The following is an 18,319-nucleotide window of genomic DNA, read 5'->3' as shown; positions in this document are numbered from 1 at the left end:
TATTTATATTAGCTTGTGAATAGTGTTTTGCCTTCTTACTTTTATAATTTCTATTCCAATCATAACATCTATATTATACATGTTTATTATATTATATTATTTATTTAAAGGAAAGTGGTGTGGCCCACTTTGTCTCTCTCTACATTTGAGATATTTTTTCATTATTTTATTATATTTATATTTACCAGCCCATGTACCGTATCTGCTATTGATATCAGTTGGGCTTTCAATTATACATTGCATGCAAAATTTTAGCTGGCCCGTTGGAGCTAGATTTTTTGTTCCCATCAGCTATATATCATATAATTTAACTTTTAGCAGTCCAAAAGAGCAAACGTTGGAGATGCCTTTAAAGGGCAAATTACGGCCACGCCTTGAAGTATGGCCAAACTATGAAAGAACCCCTCTTGTTTGGGTAATTACAGCCACCCTCCTTTTAAATATTTTTAGATAAAATTTATGTAATTCGGTTATTTACCGAACCAAATCGTATATTCAGTTCGTTAAACGGTATGAAATGCTGGCGTACTGAATTTTTGGTTTGGTTTTACCGATTTAACATCCTTAAATAATTTACCTTTAGAGGGATTTATTCGTAAGATAATACGTAGTTGAGGGGTGGCTTTAATTATCCAAACATGAGGGAAGTTTTCGTAATTTAACCATAAATCAGGGGTTGGCCGTAATTTGCCCTTATTTAAATTTTAATTAATATTATATAGCCTAAAATGTCAAAAAATCCGTTACTACGTATACAAACTGAAATGATATACGCGGCAGCAAATTTACGAATGTCGTTCACAATAGTCTTCTCTTTCTCTCTCAAAAAATCATCAAATCCACCCAAAACCCAAATTCCCCAAAAGCCCAAAAATTCACAAAAACCTTCAACCTCTCTCACAAATCCTCCCAAATCAGAAAATCTCGTCAATTTAAAAGGTAATTAATCATCTAAAGTAGTTATATATATTGAATTTGTGGTTAATCATGTGAAAATCCCATGAAAATTGCGATTTGGGGCTGTTTTTAGTGTTGGGTTTTCGAATTTTCCACGCCTGGTTTAGGCGTGGAAACTGCTTTCCCACGCCCATTTTGGGCGTAGAAAATTACTTCAAGCGTCCGATCCAGACGCCGGTTCTGGACCGGTCGTCCGGTTCAATTTTTCTTTTTTGCCCAGTATAACAGAAATTAATGAGTACACTTAAATAAGTATTAGTTAACAAAACTTTCTGTGGCCTAGTTGGTCTGGCATTTCGTGTACTGCATAATAGACCCGTGTTTGAGTCTCGGTAGCAACGCGTATTTTTATTTCTTGCCCAGTATAATGAATAAATAATTATATTTAAAATGACTATAGCCTAGTTGCTTTTTGCCCAGTATAATGAATAAATAATTATATTTAAAATGATTGTAGCCTACTTGGTTAGGCAAGTTGATATTTGTACATAATGCACCCGAGTTCGAATCCTTATCTTTTTTGCGCCTAGTTTGGTCGTGAAACGTATTTTTTGGCGAGTATAATGAATAAATAATTATATTCTAAAATGACTGTAGCCTAATTGGTTAGGCAAGTTGATATTTGTACATAATGCACCCGAATTCGAATCCTTAGCTTTTTTGCGCCTAGTTTGGTCGTGAAACGTATTTTTCGGCGTCCAAATTAGTTGTGAGTCGCGTTTTCGCGATTTAAAGAACAAAAACGAATTTCGTATCTCGATCCTCATTCGATGCACTCATTTTTTGCCCAGTATAATGAATAAATATTTATATTTAAAATGACTGTAGCCTAGTTGGTTAGGCAAGTTGATATTTGTACATAATGCACCCGTGTTCGAATCCTTAGCTTTTTTGCGCCTAGTTTGGTCGTGAAACGTATTTTTCGGCGTCCAAATTGGTTGTGAGTCGCGTTTTCACGATTTAAAGAACAAAAACGAATAAATTTTACCTCATTGGGTTCCGTTCATTTTTCTTTGCAAATCGCTACAATAACATGGGTTTTGGAACGATTTGTAATATAAAAGTTATTAAAAATAAAATTGTAGAGAGAGAAAGATAAATAGAGAGTGGATTTTTTAAACCGGCATTTGTAATTTTCCTACCGCGAATATCACCTCCCGTATACAAATGGTGTGAGGCGTGGACGTTTGTGGATTCATGGGGAACACGTGGCCATGCATATTGTTACTAATATTGAAATGAATATAACTCGATATATATTATAAATAGACAATAATATATAGAAATGAAAATTCCATTATATTAATTGGTTCAAAAGATCAAAGATTACATGGAGGAATAATTAACAGAACAAGAAAATACAAATAGTACTGTAAATATTGAATATACAATTATTGAACGATGAAAGAATATGTGAAATCAATATCAGCTAATTATTTTAAAAATAATAAAAAATGAATTGCATAACCAGGTAAATAAATAAATAATTAATGAATGAACTAGTTGATTGCGCTGCAAACCCTTCTGATGATTCCAGCTTGTCCGACAAGGGGCTGAATCTCCGACATTTTAATCATAGCCCTCGCGAAATCAGCTGCGAAAGTTCTAGGGTTTCGGCTGTAATCGGTAACAATGGCGCTCGTCGATCCGCTTAGAAGTATTTGATCCGTCTGGAGAAGACCCTTTCTTTGCACAATGTTCCTGTAATAATTGTTGTCGAACGAATTTGGTGTCACCAAATCAAGCGCCGCCAAATTAGAATCGCCGCCGGTTTGAGGGCATCTTCGTCTTTTTTCTTTGGCGAAGTTGGCGTCAATGTCGGTTCCGTTGCTGTATATTCTTCCACGGAACAAGAAGCATTGTGCTTGACCTAGTGTATGAGCTCCTGCACATTCATTCATTCAAACACCATATTAATTAATTAATAAATTACACATTTTTTGTAATTAATTAACATAAAATTAATTATGTATATACTATTAATATAATAATTAATTAATTACCAGATAGAGCAACCATGTCTCTTGCATTAAGCCCCTTGATATCGAAAGCGGAAATAAGAGCATCGAGACCGACAAACGGACTCGGAAGATCAATGTTCGCCTGTGATCGACTAGCGGTAGTTGAATCTCTTCGTCCGAGTCTCACACTCCATGATGGCCCACCAACCTATATTTTTTTTTTAATTTTAATTAATTAATTATGATCTTAATTAATTTAATCATGAGATTATGAATTATCATTATAAATATATAGATGTAAAATGTATATATACTTACAGCAACGGAGGCATCACGAGCAGCTAGGGTTAGTACATCGGCACAAGAAACGACACCGGGACATGCACGTTCAACTTCGGCCTTGGCGGCTTCGATCACTTCGTAGCCACGTGCGGAATTGATATTAGGGAAAGCAGTTTTCTCGGATTGAATGGAAGGTGTCTCGTCCAATAAGATCGAAGCGTCGCAACCCTGAACGAAGCAGTCGTGAAAGTGGAGGCGAATGAGCGAGGCCGCCATGCGCCTCTCTCGTGAAACGGCTCTTCGGATGGAGTTTCGGATAATAGTAGCTGCGTTAGGGCATCTGCTGTCGTAGAATGTCGTCGAAAGCTGCGCTTCGCTTACGGGGATGTTGTTCGTTATCACGAACAAGATCGTGATGCTGATGAGAGAGAAAATGAAGCTTTTCATTTTTATTTTTATTTTTTTATATTGAGGAGCAAATTATAATTATATATATTTATATATATGCTTTGAAATGAAGGTGATTGATTTTGATGAGTAGAAAGCGTTATGGGAAGTGAGATATATATAGTACTAAATTTTGGTCACTGTTGGCTGCTAAAACGCGTCTACAACTTTTTTTTAATCTTAAAAAAATAAACTACTTGCCCACGTAGGATTCTTAATTATTAATTAAATTAATTTGATTGGACTGTTTTGCCCTTGTAAGTTCCGTTTGATTTAGTCAACGATGGATGACGTGGGTATTTTGTATGAGGGTTTTTTGAGGTTCCTTCGATGCTACACCCGGTGAAAAACACCGGGTGAGTCTTCTGCTGCCACGTGTTCTTTTTTTATTTTTCTAAAACCCCTAAAGGTAAACCCTAACGGGGAATCTATTATAAAATACAAAAAAAGAGACACGTGGCAGCAGAAGACCCACCCGGTGTTTTTCACCGGGTGTAGCATCGAACAAATCGTTTTTTGACAGGGACAGCGACTTGGTCAACTTGTGATGCACAAATCTCTCTACAAGGCCAATTTTAAACTAGGTTTATTAATTTGATTTTTGACATTGATTGTTCGGAAAATTCAACTGTTGATTCTGTTCCCAGCTGTAATTAATCATTTAATTTGTTAATTATTATTTTAATTTATTCCTTCCCCTTGTTAAAATTGCATGTCCTGGACTAAACTAATACTCAACCCCTGTATTAATTTAATCTTTAATAACATGTCAAATGCACAGATATAGGAAGAGATGAATTTGTATATCTTAAGTTAGGTGTAAGTAGGTAGGAATAGATGAATTTATATATATATATTTTTTTAATTAATTTTATATATTTTTTATATTATAAATATTAATATTAAGGCATATTTTAATAAAATAAATTATCTGTATAAAAATATTATATTTTTTTACGGTTACGGGGTGGGTTTTATACGGGACAGGGACGGGTTATATGAAATCAAACCCGAAACGGGTACGAGTGAATATTTTTGTAGCGGGGGCGGCTGCCGGTTTCCAAAACCCGCCCCTCGACCATCCCTTGGTGTAAGCTTTATTATTGATTAGGTTATTTAACTTACTATTTTACTTTCATGCAGGGATGTCCTAAGCTGTTGAGCAAGTGTGCATGTGTCAATTGATGATTTGTTCGACCCTACACCCGGTGATAAACACCGGGTGGGTCTTCTACTGCCACGTGTATCCTTTTTGTATTTTATAATATATTCCCCGCTAGGGTTTACCTTTAGGGATTTTAGAAAAATAAAAAAAAGGGACACGTGGCAGCAGAAGACCCACCCGCTGTTTATCACCAGGTGAAGGGTTGAAGGAACCTCAATTGACCAAGGTTCGAATTCAGTTACCAACGATCTATTCAAATAAATAATATATAAATAAATAAAGGTTGCGTTTCAACTTTCGTGCCACTATTTCCTTGCTCCTTCCTCAACTAGACTGGGATTAAATTACAAGTATAATAATTATTAATTAATAAATAATATAATATGAAGGCTTTTGACAATTTATTAAGATTCAAACAATAAACTTTTTATTACAAAATTAAAGTTTTGTCCCACTGTCAGATTACAAACAAAGCCCACATCCATTAATGTTGACCAAATCATGTGAATTAAACTGCTAGTGCTAGTTAATAATAAATATTTGAAAAGGCCAAACGCCCAAAACTAAGTAATAAAATAATAATATATAAAATCCATAGTGACCGAATCCAACGTGGTGAAACAATTCATTTTCACCATTAAAATATTAAAAAGCAAAAACAAAAAAGTAACGCTTTTGTCTGAATCAAGGCATAAACGCGTTTTACAGCAGCCAATCAACAGTGACCAATTGTCCAACTACCGCTTTTTGCACTACTATATATACCCCTCTCCCATAACACTTTCTTCTCATCAAATTCAAATCAACTCCATTTCAATATCTCATACATATTTCAAAATTTAATAAAAATAAAAATGAAAAGCTTCATTTTCTCTCTCATCGGCATCGCGATCTTGTTCGTGATAACGAACAACATCCCCATAAGCGAAGCGCAGCTCTCCGCGACATTCTACAACAGCAGATGCCCGAAAGCGGCTAACATTATCCGAAACTCTATCCGAAGAGCCGTTTCGCGTGAGAGGCGCATGGCGGCCTCGCTCATCCGGCTCCACTTCCACGACTGCTTTGTTCAGGGCTGCGACGCTTCGATCTTATTGGACGAGACACCTTCCATTCAATCCGAGAAAACCGCTTTCCCTAATATCAATTCCGCACGTGGCTACGAAGTGATCGAAGCCGCCAAGGCCGAAGTTGAACGTGCATGCCCCGGTGTCGTTTCTTGTGCCGATGTACTAACCCTAGCTGCTCGTGATGCCTCCGTTGCTGTAAGTATATATACATTTTACATCTATATATATATAATGATATAATTAATAATCTCATGATTAAATTAATTAAGATCATAATTAATTAATTAAAATTTTAAAAAAATATAGGTTGGTGGCACTACAAGAAAAAGACCTTTTGACAACATGCCATGTCTGTTGTTAAAATATATAGACAACACGCATACGCATGTTGTAGACCAACATGTTGTTAAAACCCTTGTTGTTTAACAACATGTATTGCAAGTTGTGACGTATGTTGTAGTTTATATTACGACAAGGCACATGTCATCTTGTATTATGGTATTTGCAACAATCATTTGCACGTTGTAGAATATGTATGACCACATACGATGGCATCCTGTGGTAGAATTTTAACAACATTCGTCTGCAGCTTGTAGATTATTATTACAAAAAAACAAAAAAAAAGGAAAGAATAAATCATTTATAATCAAAATACAGAGAAATTGGATTTCCAATCGATTTTAATATTATATCAACTTCTTTACAATACAAAATCATCCAGTACGTTTTATGAGTAGGCCAAATAACAAAAGTAATCCTCTATTAACAAGTAAATTCTAAGGAGCCCAACAATACTCATCATTTATATATGAAATATTGTGATAATCAAATAGACCTCTATATGTGATAATTCCAACAATCAACTTCTGCTCTTCAGGTTTAACGACTACCATATCTCCAACATTATGTTGTCATCTGCATTAAAAATAATACAGACATTGTCATACATGATTCTAGCAAAAGTTTTGCAAATGAAAGCATAGAATATTAAAATGATATCGCAATTAGAATTTAATAATAGTAAAATGTTTATTTTAATTTCATGTTTAAACTATTTATTGTAAAGGTGCATACCGATTTCACAGCATCATACACAGTGTCTTCTGTTATACACGTTGTCTTCATCCCCTTTCACAGCATCATCCCCTTTGTCTTCTGTTGCATATTAATATGATTAATATACATATATATAATTAATATCTTTGTATGCAAAATAAAAATTAAGTCATAACAGTATAGTCCATTAATTATTTTCATTATCGAAGTCATCTGAAACAATTACTTGTTTAGTTAATTCTTCATCTTGGGTTAACAATGCCATCCTTCACTGTTGGTGCTACACATGGAACATACATAATACATATAATCTCTACTCCATTCTGAAACATCCAAATAAAATAGATCAGTAGATTAGAATTTATAAACTTTGATTAAAATGCTTATCATTGTTTCACCGACATCAGAAGTCACACTTATCACATGCCAACAAATCAAACTAATAATGACCAGAGAACCTAAAGCTTCATTTCCTGAATAATCGATTTCAACTTGCGAACATCAATGCAATCGAAAATACAAAGAACTTAGTTCTACAAAACTTAGTCTGAAACCAGTGAGCAATCCCCTTAGCATCTCTCCATTTTTTTAATACCTGGAAAATTCAACTAATTAAACAAAGAATACTAAATGTGAAATAACTATACATTGATGAAAATATTTCAGCAATCTCAAGTCAACACCAAGGTTAGCAACCCAAGTAACAATTTAGGGAAAAAAAAATCCAGATTCAATGCAATTTCTAGTAATCTAATGATAAAAGAATCTATTTTGTCAATATTTTAATTCGCAGAAAGTGAAACTTAATAACTCATATTCACTTAAACATCCTCTAAGGAACAATATAATTAAAGCTTTTCAACCAAATAATATAACTAATATTTTACAATAAACCACAACCATTCGCATCTAATCACTCAATAAATCAGACCCATTTTAATTACCAATGTTGATTTATTATTTTCCTAAAAAAAATAGAAACATTAATTAAGAAAATGGGGGGAAATATGAAACAAAACCTGATTTGAGAGGAATTAATGGGACTGTCAACCATCGATGGATAAAACCCACAAGTTCAAAGTTCTTTGAGTTGAAGAATTTCAATTGATTGACCATAAAACTAAATGCCCACCCTTGCTCGCCAAAAAGGAAAAAGAATACCTTAAATCGTTAGGGCTGCAAACTGCATAACTCGTCAATTCCTTCGCATCCACCGTCGTAACTCGCAGGCATTGCACTATAAAATTTTAACTGACGTTGAATTGTGGAAGAGTAATAAAATCCCTAATCCCTAATCCTATAAAGAGAAAGTAATGAAATGTGCAGTTGAAAAAGGGGAATAGTAAAAGCCACGACCTATTTTAATATATATATGTATACTTACATTTAACATGTTTCTACATTTTATTTAACATTTAAATATAAATAATGCATAAAATATATATATTTTAGTTATAATTTTTAAATTTGTATATGTTATGTAGTTAAATTTTGTCGATTCACATCCGAATATTTAGATTTTAGAACAATATTTTCATTCCAAATTCCGAAAATTTTTCATTTTATTTTTTTGATATTTTTTGGAAATAATTAGAATACATAATATATTTGAATTGTTTTATCTTGATTTCAATTTCCGAAAATATTTTCGAGAACTCTTTTTTTCTCTCGAAAATTATGATTATAATATTTATATTATTATATATTTTATATTATAAATGGCTAAGATCTTAATATAATAATTCGTCTCAATTTCAAATTTAAAAAAAAAAAATTCTAAACAAAATTTGAGTTTGCACTTCCGATTTTTTTTTTTCCTGAAAGTGTCAATCTCGACAGGGTGTATTCAACTTCCACCTAGAGACATACTTATGGATATTCTATACTAAACAATTTCTACAAGAAGCACAAGGATGTTGTGACATATATTTTTATAATTAATTTTTTTTACAAAGGGTTTATGTGACGTGTAATAGTTTTAGAAAACTACTGCATGCATAAGCATCTTGTAGTATGCCTTTTTATATTACAACGCACACTTGTGTCTTGTTATATGTATATATTTCTACAATACGCTTGCGCTTGTTGTAGTATGCAGTTTTTACAACGTTTAATATAAGCATGTTGTGAAATATATTTTGCTGATATTATAGACAACATACATTAAAAGCATGTTGTGAAATATATAATACGACAACATTTTTTAGCCGTGTGTTGTTATTTACATGTTGTTAAATCTCACTTTTCTTGTAGTGTGGGCCATCATGGAGTGTGAGGCTCGGACGAAGAGATTCAACTACCGCTAGTCGTTCGCAGGCGAATATTGATCTTCCGAGTCCGTTTGTCGGTCTCGATGCACTTATTTCTGCTTTCGATATCAAGGGACTTAATGCAAGAGACATGGTTGCTCTATCTGGTAATTAATTACATTAATTAATTATTCTATTAATAATTAATTTTATGTTAATTAATTACAAAAAATGAGTAATTTATTAATAAATAAATATAGTGTTTGAACGAATGAATGAATGTGCAGGAGCGCATACACTAGGTCAAGCACAATGCTTCTTGTTCCGGGGAAGAATATACAGCAACGGAACCGACATAGACGCCAACTTCGCCAAAGAAAAAAGACGAAGATGCCCTCAAACCGGCGGCGATTCTAATTTGGCGGCGCTTGATTTGGTGACACCGAATTCGTTCGACAACAATTATTATAGGAACATTGTGCAAAGAAAGGGTCTTCTCCAGACGGATCAAATACTTCTAAGCGGATCGACGAGCGCCATTGTTACCGATTACAGCCGAAACCCTAGAACTTTCGCAGCGGATTTCGCGAGGGCTATGATTAAAATGTCGGAGATTCAGCCCCTTGTCGGACAAGCTGGAATCATCAGAAGGGTTTGCAGCGCAATCAACTAGTTCATTCATTAATTAATTTGTTATTCGATCCGCATGCAATTCATATGTATTTTTCAAAATAAGCTGATATTTATTTCACATATTATTTCATCATTCAATAATTGTATATTCATTCACAGTACTACTTGTATTTTCTAGTTCTGTTATCCCTCCATGTAATCTTTGATTTTATGAATCAATTAATGTAATGAATTTTCATTTCTATAGATCATTGTCTATTTATATTTATATATATATATATATATATATATATATATATATATATATATATATAGAGTTTTATTCATTTCAATATTTCAATATATATATATACACTAATGAATTGAAACAATATTGCAAATGAGTATAATATATGATGGGGTTCGTTTGGCCACCATAGAAACGTGTTGAGTGTATTGTGTGTCTGTATGTGTGTGTTTTCTTGGTCTATATGTGTGTCCAAACTGACCCAGATCAATATAAATATATACTCCCTCTGTCCGATATTATATGTCTTTTTAGAGAGTCTTTTTTGTCCCAAATTATTTGTCATTTTAGATTTTCAATGCATCATTAATTGCATTATTTTCAATTTTACCCTTTATCACTCCTACTTTGTTAGTTGTAAAATAATTAATGTCAAGGATATATTAGTATTTTCCTATGTTTTTCACTATAATCTATACACATTTATTGATTTTCTTAATATGTGTGTAACAACCCAAAACGTCATTTAAATTGGGACGGAGGGAGTAGTAAATTACGAAGACATGCACAAAACCTAAATAGGCGGATAGCCGATTTCGGAAAATCATAAATCATTTTTTTGAAATTCGGAATGAAAAATATTGATCTAGCTAAACTGAAATTATCCGAATTGTAATCGACGAAAATAAAAAAATTCCGTTCCATTTTACGCACAAACTAACCATGTACCAAAATACTAGCAAGTTTTCTAGTCCGATCCACAAAATCAGTTTTCATGCATGAAAATTATGTTTCGAACCAGGCATATTAAAGATGCTTAATTAATGGTTAAAATATTAATTAATTGTCCCTTAATTAGCTGTCAGATGCGCTTGCGTGCATGGTTGTTTGACATTGGACCTTGTAGGAAAGCGTTGAATTTGTTAAAAGTCGTCTCTGATTTTAGCTTAAATCCAAAGCAATTGCGTGACAGTTTTACTACCATTGACTTTCTACCCCCTCAGTTAAATAATTGCATTTTATCACTTTACACCATCAGAAAAATAATTGCATTTTGCATCCTCAAATCACAATAAACCATTCAAATTGCATGGTAAGTTAAATTTTTAATAGGCAACGAGGCAAATTCATTTTTCAATGGCATTTTTTTTGGTGATTTTTTTTTAAAAGAAAGTGTAATAAAAAAAAAACTCACTAAATTAATTGATTTTTCTTTTTTGCCTTTCAAAAATAGCATAAAAAATGTCACGTTTGTAGGGGTAGAATTGGCATTTTTCGGAAAATATTATTTCGAAGAAAAAAGATTCCATGAAAAATCACACTGTAAGGGGAGGTCGGTGTAAAATAGAAGCAAAAGTCGGGAGAATTTCAGTAATTATGGATAGGTGGGGGTATTTTTCGTAATTTAGTTTAAGTTTAGGGGAGGTTTCGTAATTTAACCAAATGGTAATTACCTTTATCCATCATGCATGTGATGTTGATTGTTAATCGTGTCCATTGGTGGATAACTTCTTGTGTACTGAGAATACTTTAATAAATTATATTTATATTTTCATTATTTAATTTAATAATTAGAGGGTATAAATTAAATAAAAGATTGAATAAAACATGGGTCACTGTTTGGACTTTTTCTTGCAATGATCCTCTACGTGTATCTAATAATTAACAAACAATGATTACTGGAATTAATTAGCTCAAAAGTTGGTTTATTAAATGAGATTAAATTCTGAGCGGATTATCCTATGTTTAATATAATTTGATTTCACTATTTTTTGACATGTGGTACTTTTAAGTCTTAATTTTTAATAAATCACGCTGATTATAATTAGGGTTAGTGGGGATATGGGTTCTGCTGAAGTTTTTTTTTTTCCTTTTTTTTTTCTTCACAATTATTAGAATCCTAATTATATTTTTATTTAAACTATAGACGTGTTAATCATCTTATGACATCCAATTTTTTTATTAAAACAGATCATTCGATCTAAATTTACACCCTTATTAAATAATTAACGAGTATTATTAATATTATAATATTGTGTAAATTGACACTTGCCTCTCAAGGTTTGAACAGGAAATGTCAAACAAAGTCATAATTTTCCTTGCATTTGAATACAACTGGTTCTTGATAGAATCAAATTAATTATAATGGTATTATAAATTCATATTTAATTAATTAATTGTGTTGATTTATTTATTTAAACTATTGATTCTAACAAATTGTTTGACCTTTTTTGATTTGCATAATAATTAATTAGCTATATATAAATAGTTGCTTGTCAATACACTCTTTTGACTTAGAAACGTTCTTGTTCAAAGCTCCACAACCATGCATCCTTTAATTAAATTTATATTACTACTTACCATTGACAATTAATTTTTTTTAATTATATTAAATGGTATATTATATTTGTTATTTCAAATTTAGGTATTAATGTAACTAATTGGAGAATGAAGTTTACACCGGCATCCCGGGATCACACTAGGCCAAAATGCATTTCAGGCGACGTTTTTTTTTGCGACGAAATTGGATATGTCGCAATTTTGCGACGTTTTACAAAAAAAAAGTCGCAAAATTGGAAAAAAATGAGAATCCATAAATACAATTGCGACTATTATAAAATACGTCGCAAATAACGTCGCACTAGAGCAGGTTAAAGAATTTTTTGGACAATTGCGACGAAAAAAATAAATCGTCGCAAACTATGGCGACGTTTGTGTTAAAAACGTCGCAATTATTTTTTTTATTTAATATATTTGCGACTTATAGTTATTTTCGTCGCAATGATTTAAATTATTAGCAGAACAAAAATTTTTTGCGACGATTTGGGAAATACCGTCGCAATTTGTGTTAGATAAAATGAAAAACGTTGCGACATTCAATATAAAACGACGCAAGTTATTAATTTTTATTTATTTATAATCAGAAACCCCAATTTATTTATTAAACAGCGTGCCCTAACCCTCTATTCCTCTTCTCCTCCACACAGTCTTTCTTCCTGGAGCGGCCGACAATTTTAGATTTCTCCTTCGTTTTCATCCTTCAACGACGGAGATGGGCATCACCACCGCGACCGCGATACGCTGCCAGCACCGTGACGGAGAGACGTTGCCTCAACCATCTTTTGACTTCGATGCCAGCACCAGCTCACGCCGTCGCTACCACGACCAGCTCACACCGTCGCTACCACAAGATTCCGTTGCCGCTGTTGAAAATCCACTACAAAAAAAGACACTTTTAGCAAGGAGAAAAATTGTCACAATAAGTGCCTAATTTGTCGCTAAAACTTATTGTAACAGAAGATTTGTTACCTTTTGTTTGTCCTGTAAAGCTCGACGCTAGAAGTTTAGGTGACAAATATTCTATATTCGTTACAAATGTATTGGTAACGACATATTGTTTGTTACAATATCACAATTTATGGTAACAATATTATCCTCACTAATACTGTTTGGTGTCGTTACAAGAAATAAATTCGTTACCAATAGTCAAATTTGGAGAAATATTTTATATATATTTGTAATAATAATATTCGTTACAAATACCTTATGTGACAATTTGTTTCCTCACAAATTCTCATAATTTATTAAAAAAATATATATTTTTGCTACCTATATAATTCTCACAAATACTATATAAATATGACCATAAATCCTTCATAATAAATTTAAATTCAAAATGAATATACATCAAAAGGCATAAACTGCAACATAATGAAATCTTGTAATAGGAGCTGAAGATTACTTGGTAACACTTTATAATCACAATCAAAACAAGAGATAATATTCTTTATTACAAAAAGAAACTTGTATCTTAATTATGGATAATTACATTCTTATACAAGCTTAAAATATAAAATACATCATGTTTTATTGTTTTTTTTAAAAGCACAATATATTGATCAAAACAAAAGCAATTTTCTGCAACATCATGTTGCAATATCCACCATTGTATCTATTCCAAAAACCTGCAGACACAAGTACAATTCGACTTTACAAGATTAATTTTAATGATACACATTAGATAAGGACATACATGGAAATTAAGAACTAATATCATGAGAATAGAACAAATATTTTTAAAAGCACTGATAAGAATTCAGAGGATGAGATTTAAGCAAGCAGTAAAGAAGCAATAACAATTTCAAGTAATAGCTAGCTAGCCTAGACAACATTCAACTTAGCATCTAAAGTTTAGACAACATTCATTTTGCTACCAATGTTGTTAGCATTTGATGTTATATACTAGTTATAAGGCTTTGTAAGCAACAGACACCTATATCAACTACATACGAGTATTATTGAGAAATTCTTAAACTAGTGTTATAGTTTTTTCAAGCATTGCAAATTCACCATATACGAAGTAATATATAGGTTAATCTTTTGAGTAATATGTACAAGTGATTAAATAGAGAAGATGATCCAAAACTAATATACCAAAAGCATTTTTTACTAGTTCTACCTTAAATTTTAGCTTTGCCAATTGCCATTCCGGCTTTGTCCAATCGCCGTTGCAGCTTTGCCCAATCGCCACTCCAGCTCTGCCCAATCGCCGTTGTTGTTGCTACTTCGCCCAAAATCCATCTTCACCAAGGCCTAAAGCAACAACTCAGCCAGCTGCACAAGTATTAATAGCATTCATTGGCATGGTAAATGGAATCATATGAATACAAGAATGAGACATAACTGTCACGATATTTCAAATAACCATATCACTGGAAATTTCCTACTGATTTCCCACCATGAGGTAAGCTCAAGCTCTTGAAATTCTTATTCCGCAAATTTTCCCGTGTTTTGTAAAAAAGTCCTAGACAAATTGTCTACATTCATTCATGCTGGAAATCTCATAACTCATCAATCAAAATAACACTATCACTATCTCTCATGAACATAAAACCTTATTCACCAACTCAACTTCATCTACATAATACAGAATAACATGGAAATAAATTTCAATCCCATCCTAAATAAAAAAAAAAAAAAAAAAAAAAAAAAAAAAACCTAATGCCCGTATTTATGCATATTTCGTGTACATAATGCCGGTATTTGTGCATATTTCGTGTACAACAAGAGAATATTTTAACAACAATATGGAACAAATGGAACATCTTAAATCCAATCAAAATTTTATTCAAGATTGGGAGATTGAAATCGAACAAAACAGAAGTAAAAATCACCTATAGTCTCGTCGTCGTCGCCGTAAATCGAAACCTCAAACTTGAAATAGGTAAAATTAAAAATTAAAGCTTTACCTTAATCGTATACTGTCGTCTTCCTCGCCTTCTTGAAGTTGCTTATCTCCATCGCCGTCGCCGTGAAGAAACCGCTTGTCTCCATCGCCGTCGCCGTGAAAAGCTGCTTGTCTTCAAGTGAAAAGCTTGAAGGAATCTGAGTACTATCCATACGGAGTCAGATCTAAAAGCCCTAGCGCATTTTGTCCTTATGTTTTCACAAGCTGCCGCTGCTTGTGCAATATATTTTGGGCAATTTGGCCCATTTGGCCCATTTGTATAATAGATTAATTATATTTAGTCAAAAAATTATTCTTTTAGAATATATTAATTTTTTGGTCTTTTACAACTTAAAGTGTCTCTACTACTATTATTTCTATTGCAATATCAATTGATAAAATGAATTTTGGTAATCTTCAAAATCAATATTTGATATTAAAAATTTTGCTAGGTGATATGAAAATTGATGTTTAAAATTGAAAAGTTCAACTAGAAAAATAATTTAGACTAATAATTAATAATAACAAATATGCTTCAAATATATTTTTTATGTTGTTCATATATTTTGTAATAACAAATAAATTGGTGTTGATGATAGTTAATTACATATGATAACATAATAAAAATAAATATGTTTCTAGTAGAATTATTTTTATTAACAATTAATTGATCATCATAAAAATTAACAAAATTGTAAAAAAAAACATTTTGTAACAAAATTAAGTCAATTGATTTGTAACCTTCTAAAAATTAACAACATTCTAAAATGTATTTGTATATTTGAATAATTAATAACTATTTAAGGCAATTCCATTAAGTTATTGTAATAGATTCAAATTTGTCACAAAAAAATAACAAGTTTTTATGACAATATTATCACATTTGTAACGATTGTTTACCTTTGTCACTAGAAAATATTCTTTCGTAACAAAAATAAAGTTTTTGTAACAATATATTAGGTTGTCGCCAAATACTGGGTTTTTTGTAACGAAATTCTTCTTTTGGTAACGATTTTATAGTACTGTTACAAAACAATGACTTATTCGTGACAAAATTTATAAGTCGTTACCATATGCTACTTATTGTGACAAATTTTATAATTGTTACCATTGTTTCGTTATTTAAAAGCACTTTTTTTGTAGTGATCATTAAAGAGGTATAAAATTCATGCTCCATTAAATCGGGTTTAATTTGGGATTTATACCTTGTCTTTTTCTTCAATCTAAATTTTGTAAATTCAGATTTAATTTAAAATAAAATTTGAAAAGTAATAGCACTATACACATTTTCAAGAGATTAGAAGAGGGTTCTGAATTTTCTGGCATTATTTGGTTTTGTAATTAGCAATGTGGAATGGGTTTCTTCTGTGGGTGGTGGTGGTGCTATTTTGCTCATGGGTTTATTGTGTAGAAGCTTCTGTTTCATATGATTCAAAGGCCATTTCTGTAAATGGTCAGAAGAAAATTCTCATTTCTCGATCCATTCACTATCCAAGAAGCATTCTCTCTCTCTCTCTCTCTCTCTCTCTCTCTCTCTCTCTCTCTCTCTCTCTCTCTCTCTGTTTTTTTTTTTTTTTTTATAGCTATTAAATTTTGTTAATGTTTGAAATTAGTTAATGGGATAATGTAGATGTGGCCAGATCTTATTGAGAAAGCTAAAGAAGGTGGTTTAGATCACTTTTATTTGAATATATATGTATGTAATTATCATTGAAGTTAACAGACTACTTTAATTGTTGGGTATATATATCTAGGTTTTAAAAATGAGCATGTTTTGTTTAATGTGCATATTTATGTGTTTTATTTTTTTAATAAAACATAGACTACTTACTTTCATTTAAAAAATCCTTTTTTTTCCTTCTGAAATTAAAAAGTTATTGTTTAGTGAATTTTCTTGGAAAAATTGCGCCACCGTTGTGTCTTAGATTTGCGAAGATCTGATAAATAAGGCTAAAGAAGGATGTCTTGATGAAAATGGAACTCGTGCAATGTAATTTTTATTTTCCTTTCTAAGTTGATGGTTTTTTGCTTGTTTTTGTGAAACATTTGGTGTTTTTTTTTTTTTTTGCCAGTAATGAAGATGGTTTGATATGGATGCAGTAACAAGTTTCAATCCGCAAGTGTATGAACTTTCAGTTTTTTGTCTTCATAAGGATGTTTGTTGATATTATGAATTCAAGTTATTTTTAGAGAATTAAGCTTGTCCAGTCATATAGGAGAAAACCATAAAAAAGATAAAAAAACTATAACTTGAATTCATAATGAAAAGATAAGTAGCTATTATACAATTAATGAGAAGAGCAGGTGCAACTAATGTAAGTTTGCTGGTTATTATGTCTAAAGATCGGTGGAAGCTTATGTCTCTTTTCATTGCATTCCCTTTAGCCATCTCGTCTATATTGTGTGATTCTTTAAGATGCTTTTATATAACATATACTGAATTCAAATAAAATATCCAAATGTGAGATATTTGCTAAAGCTCCGTGGATTAAAATCTTGTATTTTGATGGCAACTTTTTTGTAGGTTTTAAGTATTATTTTCAGGTTTTGTAAAGACCGTAAGAAAGCAGGGCTATATGCTGATCGCCACATAGAACCGTATATTTTGTAGAGAAAGGATTTTTGGGTAAGTATATAATCCAAAGTATTTTTATATCAGTTCTTAGTTGTATAATAGCTACTTATCTTTCACTAATCACATTCTTGTTTTGATTTTCAGTTTGACCGAAATATGTTATTGGAATTAACTTCAGGTTAGATAGCGAGCCATTCAAGGTTGTTACTGCTACATAAGGATGAAGTTCTCTTTGTAATGCTACTACTACATAAACATTTTCTGTAATTTAAATTTCATGTTTGAATGATTTAACTTAATTGTGAATTTTAATACAGTGGATATAAATTCGGAGTTCAGTACTTCTGCGTATTTGATTTTATTAGAATTGTTTATAATTACAGATTAATTAACAATTAAACAAATGAAATAAATAGGAAAAAAAATAATCAAATAAAATATTTGTGACTTTTTATTGTTTTTCGTCGCAAA

At 31.8% G+C, this 18,319-nt stretch overlaps 2 protein-coding genes and 2 long non-coding RNA genes across 4 annotated transcripts; 2 read left to right on the top strand and 2 right to left on the bottom strand.

Annotated features, from left to right (window-relative positions):
- Nucleotides 1-2,237: 2,237 nt before the first annotated feature.
- Nucleotides 2,238-3,735, bottom strand: LOC105966023 (lignin-forming anionic peroxidase). Its single transcript, XM_012990565.2, has 3 exons — nt 3,237-3,735; nt 2,961-3,126; nt 2,238-2,842 (listed from the first exon to the last, which is right to left on the bottom strand). The coding sequence occupies exons 1-3, from the start codon at nt 3,645-3,647 to the stop codon at nt 2,457-2,459; spliced, it is 963 nt and encodes a 320-aa protein (XP_012846019.1). The 5' UTR covers nt 3,648-3,735; the 3' UTR covers nt 2,238-2,456.
- A 1,878-nt stretch (nt 3,736-5,613) lies between these two features.
- Nucleotides 5,614-10,039, top strand: LOC105965967 (lignin-forming anionic peroxidase). Its single transcript, XM_088818526.1, has 3 exons — nt 5,614-6,077; nt 9,192-9,354; nt 9,475-10,039. Exons 1-3 carry the CDS (start codon nt 5,667-5,669, stop codon nt 9,858-9,860), a joined length of 960 nt encoding a protein of 319 aa, XP_088674652.1. The 5' UTR covers nt 5,614-5,666; the 3' UTR covers nt 9,861-10,039.
- A 3,745-nt stretch (nt 10,040-13,784) lies between these two features.
- On the bottom strand, nt 13,785-15,434 carry LOC148770423 (uncharacterized). The gene is made up of 3 exons (XR_016031229.1): nt 15,296-15,434; nt 14,506-14,660; nt 13,785-14,011 (listed from the first exon to the last, which is right to left on the bottom strand). It is a non-coding gene; the product is annotated as an uncharacterized LOC148770423 (long non-coding RNA).
- A 1,438-nt stretch (nt 15,435-16,872) lies between these two features.
- LOC148770422 (uncharacterized) lies at nt 16,873-18,052 on the top strand. The gene is made up of 2 exons (XR_016031355.1): nt 16,873-17,899; nt 17,993-18,052. It is a non-coding gene; the product is annotated as an uncharacterized LOC148770422 (long non-coding RNA).
- The last annotated feature ends 267 nt before the right edge of the window (nt 18,053-18,319 follow it).

This window comes from Erythranthe guttata, chromosome 5, assembly GCF_056151865.1.
Source record: "Erythranthe guttata isolate IM_541 chromosome 5, IM_541, whole genome shotgun sequence".
NCBI lineage: Eukaryota > Viridiplantae > Streptophyta > Magnoliopsida > Lamiales > Phrymaceae > Erythranthe > Erythranthe guttata.
Note: the sequence above shows the minus strand (reverse complement) of the source record. Positions and strands in the feature narration are given on the sequence as shown.